General features: G+C 36.7%; 1 protein-coding gene across 9 annotated transcripts in view; it reads right to left on the reverse strand.

The window, feature by feature from the left end:
• Positions 1 to 9,959, reverse strand: part of pitpnm3 (PITPNM family member 3) — an 89,233-nt gene extending 79,274 nt beyond the window's left edge. For 8 of the 9 annotated variants that reach the window (XR_014607888.1, XR_014607889.1, XR_014607890.1 and 5 more), the window contains exon 1: positions 9,668 to 9,954. Coding sequence is in view for 2 of the 9 variants with exons in the window: in XM_084125750.1 (XP_083981876.1) it covers positions 9,668 to 9,692 (25 nt within the window). In the remaining 7 variants the exon portion in view is untranslated. Of the gene's footprint in view, positions 1 to 9,667 lie in introns of all 9 variants that reach the window. The other variant, XM_084125749.1, reaches the window with a different exon arrangement.
• Positions 9,960 to 12,358: the final 2,399 nt, after the last annotated feature.

Genomic DNA, 12,358 nt, shown 5'->3' on the forward strand with positions numbered 1-12,358 from the left:
GGGAGCATGTGAAACCCGAGGGAGCGGTCCTAGCAGACCAATCACAGCGCTTGCGTCCGCGTAGAGTTGACGCGTTGTTACATTTTTGGAGAGGTGCACATCAGGGTACGCCGAAGGGTACGCGCGCTACACACAGCCTACGACGTAGCTACGGCGTGAGTTCGACGCAGAAGTATAAATTGGGCTTAACGCTGACAGAGGGAATTTGAATTTAGCAGTTGATCACGTGATGCACTGACTAGTGGTGGAAATTTTTATTCTTTCCAGAGACTCGTTCATTTTCAGTTCGTTCACCAAAATGATTCGTTCAGATTTGTTCACTGATTCGTTCAGTGATAATTTCTTCATATTACATATATACTGCAGCAGGTGGCGAAAAAGAGTGTATTTTATGCTATGTTTTAACGAACGTATTTACTTGTTACAAAAAAACCCTGATTTGGCTTTGTTAAAATGTGTGCCTTATTTACTAAATTAATAACATAAGTATAAAAAAGTGGTTCAGATGACCAAACCAAGGTTTTCTTGCATAATTAACATTTTAATTGTTTAGTCAGACATACACATTCATAAATCTGGGATTATAAACATTGATGTTCTGTATGTTGAATATGAATATAAACAATTATATGTGCACACCTATAACTGCGCTTTGAATGAGATTGAATCACATGCTAAATGACCGATCTACCCAGTACTCTCATTCACGAACGAAAGTACCAGTTAGTTCAATTCGTTCACGAACGAGATCTCTCTCTCTCTCTCTCTCTCTCTCTCTCTCTCTCTCTCGTTCAGACTCAAAACAGAGCGATCTCAGTCAGTGATAGGCATATTCGTTCAGTAGATCCAAACAAATACATGCCACTTCACAGCCCGAACTGAAATGCTGCTGACGTTACGCAAATGAGACCTAACCAATACTGTCATATTTTTTTGGTTTGTTTTAGTTTTTAGAGAAGTGCATATGACATGAATAAAACGTAATGAATTCATTTTTGATAATACAAAATGAACACAAGTAGTCAAGTAAATTGTTCAAATTGTAAAAAATACCACAAAACTAAGACTAAAACACACAAACAAAATATAAGAAAAGCAGGTAACGAGAAGTGTAAATTTAAATCAAGTAAACAGTCAAGTGCACCCCCCTTAGCTCAAACCAAGTAAAAAATGACAATGTTAATTTGTCTTTGTTATATTTAACCATTAGCTTGCGTTATTAACCTGTTTTCATTACAATGGTAAAGTGAAAATTTGTTTCTTTGATGCAAACATGCTAACTACACAAACCTAGCTCTATCGGTTCGCCATTATCGTTCAAACAACTGGTTATTTTCGTTCATGAACGACATGTACCAGTTCGTTCAACTCGTTCACAAACGATAAGCTCTCTCTCTCGTTCAGACCTATGGTTCAAAAGCAACTCGGTCAGTCAGTGAAGGGCGTATTCGTTCACTACATCCAACAAATCACATGCTCCGTCACATCTCATACTCGAAGGCTATTGGCTCGAGGTTCATTCTTTGACAGGTTGAAAACACCGGTTCACTGAGCTGCGCATGCGCTGCTAATAGCGCCGCGCTGCTGGAGGGAGGGATTTCAGTGAACGAGAAATATGAGTCAATGGATTACGTGAACGAGAACGATTCGTTCACCTAAAGGATTCGTTCAAAAAGAACGATTCGTTCACGAACATAACATCACTAGCACTGACCGTTCCAATCACACCGGTGTGATCTTACGCCCCAGGGACCAGCCAAGACCAGGGTTGCCAGATTGGGTGGGTTAGGCAGTTCTGCAATCTATTTTGCGGGCAAAAATGGGTTTGGGCGGGTGGATAAAAATTGGGCTGGTTTCGGATCAGTTCGGCGGGTTTTTGTTGCCGAAACACCGGCACTTCAGATCCTTCTTCCTGTGACCCAGTGTTCAGCAGGCAGCAGTCTCACTCACTCACTCACTCACTCACACACACACACACACACACACACATACTACAGCTCTGGCTGACGTGCCCCTTAAACTAGAGGTCTGCATTAAATTTCCGACTAAAAAACGGTAGCGGTCGGTAACTCTGGTGTAATTTGAACGGGAGCGGTCGGTCATTCAATATCACGTTCCCGACGCCGACGTTCTTTCAGAACAGCATATCTTCGCTTTACCTAATCTTAATCTTATCGACCACCCGGTATAGGCTACAGTCTGCCCTACATATTGTTCGGTGACATGTCATATTTTCTTTCTTTCTCTGACACTTTTCCTGTGTTGACAGCAAAATGTTACAAATTTTGATAATACGAATAAAAATAATAGCCTACACTTCTTTTTTTCGCTGCAACATTTTTTCCCCTACTGTCTGCAGCAAAATGTTAAATTTTGTATATTGACAAGGCGAATAAAATAATAATAAAAAAATGTTTGTGCAGACTACATTTTTATTTTCTCTGTGAAAATGTACATGTGAAATTCTGGGAGATCTATATTAAGCGGGATGGTCGGGTCGGGAAGAAAATTATTCTAAGCAGACAGCGGGTGAACAAATAGTGTATATATAGCGGGAACGGGTGGGTGCGGGATATAACCCCAGCGGAAGCGGGCGGGAGCGGGACTTAAAAAACAGTCCCGCGCAGACCTCTGCCCTAAACTCACAACAGACACTCCCTCCCACTACTTTCAGCTCACCTCACGTCACGTCACGCACGCTGGCACCGCCCGCCCCTAAAACAACACACTAGATCGCGGGGTTTTCAAACTTAGCTAGCTGACTGACACTGCGGTTTCATGACAACTCTCTCCGGGTCAGCAGCGCCAACACAGATTTGAATGTTGCGATATGATTTTGTCAAAGGTTTAATAGACAGACGAAATGGAAGAAGATCGCGTGGGTGTTTGAATCGAGATTGAATCTTTTATAGATGCATTGTGCAGCTCTGTAACAACACATTTCATCCTCTGTTGAAACGAAAGTGGCTAACTTCTGTCAACCTCATCTATAAGCAAGGGCGAAAATAAAGCAATTTAATTTGAATTAATATCGGTAATATTCTGTAATAAAAAAAATCGATTTTAAAAAAGAAGAAAAAAAAATTGCGATACCTAGGTGAATCGATTTTTTCTCCCAGCCTTAATGAATATGTTCCATATTGCCATTTGAAATAATTGAAATGTTAAAGTGGGTTATTTTTTATGTCCATATATCCACTCAATGTTTTTATGTACTGAATGCTTTTGTTCCAAGCGACATTTAGTGACAATAAACAGACTCATTGATAGCCTATGTTGATCGCATTATTTTACGTAACATAAGCTTATAGTTTAATAGTAGCCTAGAATAGTCTGACTGAGGTCAGTGTAGCCTACTTTTGCATTCATTTGATTGAATATTGTTTCTAAAATCGGATAGGCTAAGTTGAAAAATGGGTAATTTTAAAGCTTGTTAATGATTTCAATGTGTTTAAACGAGAAACAAGCCAAAGAAATAATAATAAATTGGGCGTTTTTTTGTGCATTCTCGCGGTTTTTGACGAGGTTTTGGGCTGGAAAACCTTGCTGGCACCTGGCAACCCTGGCAAAGACTGATCACACTGGTGTGATCTTACGTGCGAAAGGGTTTTTAATTATTGCCCTGATGGTGAAAATGAGCATTTTCAATGCTTTAGCTATTTTCTTACAGCCACTTTATTTTATTTTCAGCTCAACAATCTTTTGCTGCACATCAGAACTATATACTTTAGTTTTACTCATTGTGATGGATGATTAAGGGAATTTGGCCTTTGTGTTTCCTCATTTTCATACTCTTGTGAAAGAAGTCATAGCTAGACAATATCATGTTCCTAGTCACCCTGGTGTGCTAAAAAAAAAAAAAAAACTTTATAAAAAAATAATATACTTCAGATATATTTTACTTACAAAAAAATTCTACGGGTGCCTATAATTGTGGCCATGATGTTTTCGAGAAAAACATTTATCTAATAATGTGATTTTCCCCCCACTTTCAATTATTTAACTTCAATGAAAGGTTAGATCTTTGCGATTTTTTTTAAAATGAAAGATCAAAAGCATAAATAATGCAGATTTATCGTTTTTTGTGGCAGCCATCTTTGATCATACTGGTAGTTGAATGGTATCAACTACCAGTCAATTTTCATCAAGGTGAAAATTTATCTAGCAATATAAGCATGACGGAGTAGAGTTTGTGGCATTTACAGTGCTTGCATTATATTGTTCTGTCTATTACTTCATTTGATGATTGTTACTCAGAAAGTAGAAACTGGTTACATTCATTAAAAGATGATTAAACATTTTCAAAATGTACCTGTCCTGCATAGTTTTGTATTTTGTGACTTTCAGTCGATTAAAAGACTACTTTTCCAGTCATATATTTCGTCGTTGAAGATTTCTTAAAAATAGTGTTAAAATATTGTCTCGTCTCATTCTCGTGAACCCAATACCATGCATCGTCTTGTGAGCTAAGTGTATTGCCAAATTGTAGCACAGTATAGTAAAGCCTATAGTAGAATATAGTACATCATAGTACAGCATGACAACCCTTTATCAGTCCCTTGCAGATCTGAAGGAACCTTTTAAGAGCTGCATCTAAAAATCTGAACAGTAAAGGAAATAAGAGAGATATAAACTAAAATTTTAATTAAATTGTATCCACTGATCTACAAGATGCTTGATGATCTATTATGCTTTTCACGGTTACATAAATTCACGAGTTTTCATCAAGTATAAACGTCCTTGATGTATTTAACGGGAATGACAGTCATTTCACACTATACTGGGTGGGTGCAGCAAGTGCTGAATTATTGGGTGTGGATAAAAATAGAATTTCATTTTCTCAGTGGAAAAAAAAAACAAGCAAGAAACAAAATAAACATGAAACCGCAGTACATGCTGTTTGCTGAGAGATAATACTAGATCATCGGAGTATCACGGTCTGACAGCTAAAGATATAGAAAGTGCGACTGGAATGCCATTACACAGATATAGTGTCACAATGCCTTCAATAAAAAACCCAGTATAAAAACATTTCAGCGGGAAACAAAACCAAACAAAACAGGAAAAAAACAAACAAATGGAACCAAAATGTTTCTCATTTGAATGTACATCACAGAACGCCACAGGAAAACTCACAGACTGAGGTGCATGTTAATTGGTTTGGCAAAAACAAACCAACTTTGCAATTCAATCTTGGTGCTGTGAAGAGCACAATCAGTATTTCCTGTTTTTATTCTCAACCAAAGTCAAGCTAAATTAATTTGAGAACAGACAGTATCTTAAATACAGTATCACTGGAGCACCCACTTTGACCCCCATATGTACATGAAACATAATGCAACAGCACATTAGAGCTTTACTCAATAAATAATGTGAAGAAACATCTACCTGTTATATCTGAAAATGTATTTCGAGACCTGAATTTCCTAGTAGAGATGAGTTCTTAGATCTCTTTTTCCAGAAAGCCTTCTTTTTTTCCAAGAAAGGCAACATAGATGGATTGTGCACACAATGAAATGAATTTTGTGTAGGGGGAAATCGAACCCTTTTGAAGTTCTGAGATCATGCAGAGCTAGACTTAAAAACAAACATGACATGATGGTTTGACTCACTAAAACCGCCTTTGATGTACAGTATGCTGGGGCTCTTTTGCTTTGCTGCTCTTTTGCTTTTGCTGGAAATATCACTGTGACATCTAAATAACAGAATAAATGCTAATATTCATTTAGTGGTCTGTATCCTGGCTGATAATGAATGAGCATCAACTACAAAATATATAACAGGGGTAAAAATGATGGAAGAGGTCTAACCTCCAAACGTTCTTCCCAACAAAGGTTTGAACAATCAAAGATTCCAAAATAAAGTACAAAGCTGTTTCAGGAGTTAATGTTGACTATGGAAATAACACTAAAACACTATGAAAATAAAACTTTATAGCACTTTTCATAATAAAAATTCCAGATAACAGCACGCGAGTCCCGATTTTTGTCTCTTCTTCCGCGTTTAAAATAGTTTGAATGTGTAAATCGGCAAGAAAAAACGGGGTCAGCCCTATGTTCCCTCAGCCTTATGTTCCCACATTTCTAAGATTTTTTTTTTTTTTTACGATTTGTCTAAACCCCAGTTACGGGTAGGTTTAGGGTAGACCATTTGTGGGAACATAGAGCTGTGGGAACATAGGGCTGTGGGAACATAGGCATGCTCCCGAAAAAACACGTCCAAATGATAAACTTTCCCAAAAAAAAAAAATCCACGAATCACATGCGTGCCGAACCATGGGGCCTGGTCCATACGGTTCACGGATCAACTGCGATCCTGGCGTCGGACCATTGTATGTGATAAGATCCCAAGACCCACCCACTTTTTAAGACCAATAATATTGGACCCACTCACTTTTACAGTCTCTAATTCAGCCCATATGTGTTCACTTTTCAGAGTGCAGTCAGTAAAAGGCACCAGAATACAGGACATGACATCTACTCCAGTAAATATTTTCTTGGGGAGGACCAACCAAAAGGTTTTTTTTTTTGCTTCCGGCGCTCGTGGTTGCACCGCAAATAAGTAATGAATGCACTTATCATCATGATTGCTATCTTACCAAAGATGGAGAAAAATCCTACTACAGTAAGTAAACGTGTCCCTGTCCCCAAAAATGTTGGTACTAAAAAGCGCTTACCTCCAAGTTTTCTACTGTGCATTGTTTATTTTTACCACGCATGCGCACCAGTTATGTGCACTCCTGTTTATAAGTGAGTGAGTCTGATCGATATGAGAAGCTAAAGTAAATATCTCTAAAGGTCTCTACACTGTGTAGCTGTCATGACATTCAGCACATTTTCTCTCCGCTGTGAATGAGAATAAGCAGAACCGATTCACTGTTTCTTAGATTAAGATACAGTGTATATACATTGTGACATGCTCTTTTTTGTGGTATGTTACAATTTTGTGTCTCTCTGTTTTGATTTTTGATTTTTTTACATTTGGATGCTAACTGGTCACTAATTTGTGATCTTTGATCTACAGTATAGTAACATAACAGATTAACTGATTGATCTGTTAATGAGTTTTGACTTTGGAAAAATATAAAAAATATGAATATAAAAATCTTGAAGGAAAAAATCTAAATCCTAAAGGCATCCATCTTGCTATTTATGAAGCCAACCAAATAGTGCCTAGTGTTTGCTGACTGGCTACCAGTTCTAACAAATGTAAAGGACTTTCCCACCATACGTCACACTGCCAACAACACTGATTCAGTAACTAGAATCTTGAAACGTTGTGGTAAATTTTGTAACCACACCAAAGGAGTGGTTTAGAAACATGCCTTATGGAGTAATAAAATGCCTATGGCAGCTTATTAGCAGTCTAGTTGTTACCACTATCCAACTTAAAATGGAAACTCTTCTACTTAAATGAAATACAACATGGATGACAGGCTGTCACATTAATATCCCAGAGAGATTTATAGAGCTTCAAATTCAAAACACAGATGACACATGCTATGAGCTTCACATCCTAAAAAAAAGCTTATGATCATAAGCTACAAAACATATTGACAGGATAACTTGAGGCTAAGAACTGACGTTCTCTCCACTGGTTTCCTGATCAATGATCTACATAATCTTGTATAAAAAATGAGATTTTTTTTTTCCCCCTTTGAAAAAGTGATTCTGAATAAAAAGCAGAAGAGTGTCATTTTGGACCACCAGCTTCACAATTTTTTTGTTGTTGCAATTTTGTTTTTAAACAGGTTTTTTTGAACACTCCCCTCAACTGCCATTGGTCATAAAACAGATAGTCCCGCCCCCAAAATCACACCATTTGATGATGATACTTATAGTTGTCTCTGCATATTAAAGGTATAGTTCTACCAAAAATAAAAATTCTACCACGATTTACTCTCCCTCAAGTCATTCCAATCCAAACCTGTATACGCCTTACGTTCTTCTGATGAACACAAATGAATATATTTTGAAGAATGTAGGAATCTTTTCACAGGAGTCATCATAGAAGTCATACAGTTTTGGAACAACATGAGGGATGACGACAATTTTCATTTGTGGGTGATCTTCATCTATCTCTTTAAGCTAGGTTGCTTTGGAAAAAAATAAGTAGGCCTATTTAAAAAGAATACAATCATTAGATTCCTCAAAACAAATCTCCACCTCAGCAGCCAATGTGAATCACATAATCAATAAACTTATAGAAATGCAAAGCACCACATTACCTGACATTTAGAATCATAAAATGCAAAGGGTAAGTTTTCTTCCAGATCAATAATTGCTCTGACATGCTGGACTGAATGTGCTGCCATTGGATGTATATGTATGTTGAGATGTTCAGTGCAACAGTGTTTTTATTAAATGACCCTGATTAAAGCATATTGGAGTCAGTGTATTTGAAAGTTTAAGCGCAATAAGATGTGAAAGAGAACTTAGTTTAATACTCACAAGACGCACCATGTGATTCGGATGTGTGCGTTTATAAAACCATATATCAGAAGTTTAGACTTGTATGGCTTTAAAACGCATGCAGATAATAAACTTTCATGATGATGAAGAACTGCAATGTCACGAGAGCGTGACCGCAATAGAGATGATAATCAAAACCAAACAGATGTTTTAGTTTTTGGCAGAGTATCAGTACAGGCTCCGCCCTCTTCTGGAAAGCGGGATGGGAGCATAGACTGTAAAAAAAAATAGGAGATGGGAGCAGCACCTCATTTGCATTTAAAGATACATGCACAAAAACAGCATGTTTTTCCTTCCCCTCAAAAATGAATTCACAGACACATTCTGGGAACACCTGAGACGTATATTACATCTTGTAAAAAGGGGCATAACGTGTCCCCTTTAATATCAGGTCTACTGATAAATCAGTGCGTCTCTATAGGCCCCAACATAATAACACCTCTGTGCCTTTAACATGAAACAGTGTTAAGTTCACAGGTAAATAACTTTTGCTTGAATAAAGAAGTTCATTTTAAAGCTATTCATTTTCAAGTCAGAAAAAAACAGCATTTTAAGCTTAACTTAATTCTTTATCAATATAATGATAACTATATTATAGTTAATAATAATAATAATAATAATATGTAAATTAATGTAATTGAATGATTTGTGGTATTATTATTATTATGTAAAAGAGCAACCAAAAACTAATTAGAACAGTCATATTAGTAGGCTAAGATCAGTCATGAAAATACAAATCGGTTTCTAAAAGTTATTCTTCGGTGTTACCAATAAAACCTAGAATCTATATCGTATTATGGCTCCCTGGATTGCCTGAAAGTCTGGGTAAGGGGTCCGGTTCAGATATGGAAGGCAACTCCTGCCCTAGATCCTAAAAACATTCTACATTTCAGAAAAAGGCAAATTTGTTGAGAGAACATGCTAAGATGAAGATAAGAAAAAGCCAACGTTTGGACTGGTTCTCAAAACCATAAGCATTGGAATGAGCCCGTGACGCCCAAAAAACGCTGTCTAGGTAAGAAGCAGCTCACTACGTTTTGAGACACAACCCTAGATCATCTCACGCATTCCAACAGATTGACGCGGAAAGTGAAGGGAGCAAACTGACTGTCCACTCTTTCTGCTGTGATACCGCAGCTGCACGTCAATCCCGGAGGAGTCACATCACATGCATGCAACACACAGACATCTCTCACCTTTCCCTCTGGTCTCTTTAGCCATCCTGCGTCTTTGCAGTTAGTTTGGACAGTACGCACGTCTCTTCCCTCTGTCCTTGTCTGCGCGCGGAACAAGCGATTTAAAGTCTACGCGCGTTTCATGTTTTAAGATACAGTGGAAATGACATGCGAAGGTGAGAGTATCCATTAACGCTGAGAGAAGTCCTTGTGTTGAAGTAAGCGCGGACTTGGGGCTGTTTGCATGTGTGCAGACTTTGCTGTTGTCCTCCTCTCCTCCTGTTGAGCTCGAGGTGTGATGTTCGACTGCCTCCAGTGGCTCTGCGCGAGCTGCAGTCCACTTGGAAACCGCCAAGCGCATTAATGCAGATATATTAGATAGTTATTTATTCATGTACGTATTTAGATAAGAAATTAAATAATATTAGTCTAGCGCATCCTTAAGGACGTTTCACATTTCATATAGCCATATAAATACCGGTCAAAAGTTTGGAAACATTAGGCCTACTTCACTGTAAAAAATGAATTATGGGTCTTGTAATTTTCATTTTAAAAAATTAAGGTGATAATTAAAAATATTGTGTATATTTTATTAAGAAAAGTCAGTGTTTTATTGAAAATATTGAGAACATTTCACTAATAAAACCAAGATATACATTTTCCTTTTTTTTTTAAGGAAACATTCACAGTTTTGAGGTTTGAATTGAGGAACCGATAAAGCTGATAAAATTAAGGAAAAAAAGGCTACCTATTTATTTAAAGAGAATTAGCTCCATTTTATTTAGAGACACCGTTGTTAGTTCCCAGCATGCTTTGCACATGGCTGGAAATGGAGAGTAAATATTGAAATTAAGTAAAGGGTTGTTTTTGATACATTATAATATTTTAATATGATATTTTGATATATAAAAATATTGTTTTTGAGTAAAGGATGTTCAGTTATGTTTGACATTTGAAAGAGTTTCTATTATGTTAAAGTTTTGATCGTTACCATTGTGCAGAAGAGTAGGGCTTGTGTTTAGGTTGTGAATAATTGCATGTATTAATACTTTGAAGCATGTTGCTTTATTCATTGAACAATAACTTTGTTAATGATAGTGCAGTAACAAGTGTGCTTTTGAGCTGTGCTAGCAGCATAAAATCTTTCAATTATATAATTCATAGTCAAATATAAACAGGTCATTTCCATTCACTCGAATTCACACAATTTTGAGTCAACTTAAAATAAAAAAAGCATATTTCACTAAAAATATGAAATTCATTATGTCATAGATTAAATAAATGAGGGGATTTTACATGATTTATTCAGGTAGAAACCATGAAAGAAATCAAGCCTTAACTGCCGTAACTATTGTTACCATAAGTTTTTGAAAGAAGTCTCTTATGCTTATCAAGCCTGCTTTTATTTGATCAAAAACAGTAATAACAGTAATGTTATTTCAATTTAAAATAATGGTTTTCTATTTGAATATACTTTAAAATATTGATGAAGGCTTGATGAGAATAAGAGACTTCTTTCAAAAACATTAAAAATAGTAATGTTTCTAAACTTTTGACTAGTACTGTATAAATGCCATTAAATAAACACTGATAAATAATACATTAATTGAGCTTTGTAACTTAAAATAAATGTTAATGCTGTAATGTATGTATCCCTATAAAACGGTATAATAAAAAAAATGAAAATGATTTACAGTATAAATGGGGCGTCAAAAGTTAACTTTAATATTTTTAGCCATTTTTTAAACTTTAAATATAATATTTTCTGTGACTGTATCCAACAGAGTGTAAAGCCAACTAATACCACAAAAATAAACTAACCTAAATGATCTATTTAATTCAATATTGTAATGAAAACAAGGCTGAGGTTCAGGGACTGATACAGTATATTACACTTAGTTATGAATGTGTTAAAATATATGGTTAGTAGTTGTGTATGTTGCAGGTTGTTGTTTTTGCCATCTGACTCAAAACTCCTCTGAGATCATAGTTAAAACTGTTGCAAAAAGAAACCACAGGGAAACTTTCACAAGGGTTACCTTAAAAATCCCTTAAGTGCTTCAAAATTTGGCCTACAGTATAACTTCCACTCAGCTGATACAAACGGTTGCCTAGCCGAGGGACCAAAGGTGCTGTTCATGCCTGCCGGCAAACTGAGTAAATGCATTGTGAAATCAGAAGTGCAAAAGGGAGTGTGCAGTAGAAAACAGAAGTAAATATCTTCACCCTGCCAATGGCACTATATCTCTGTAGTCCGATAGTAAGATGACCGTGCAAAATGTTAGCTTGTTCATAAATCATGGTGTTGCGATTCCTCCTCAGGCCTTTAAATAACCAACTCCGTCACAGTACATCTAACATCAGTTCAGCTGATTAATGTCGGGGTGTAATGACTATAAAATATGAGTCTTGTGCTAGCTGTCAAACAGTAATTGAAAGAAAAAGTGGCAAAATCAAGGCCGAGCGTGGTGCATTTTCCATAAGCATGTTTAACAGCTCAATGTCTGTATGAAAAGAGTGTTTTGTGTTGCCATGTACAGTATATAAAATAACCCCAGCTCATCCTAGTCTAATGTAAGGCATTGCTGCATATCAGGGATCCTACATGAACTGTTCTGGAGTAGCTCTAAATGACTATTGATATAGAGGTGAAGTCTGGAGTTTTTCAGTTCTAGGCAAAACTGCCCATGTTGCATTTGCACACTCCTTAAA

The sequence above is a fragment of the Abramis brama genome (assembly GCF_963993115.1).
Source record: "Abramis brama genome assembly, chromosome: 10".
In the NCBI taxonomy this organism is placed as follows: Eukaryota; Metazoa; Chordata; class Actinopteri; order Cypriniformes; family Leuciscidae; genus Abramis; species Abramis brama.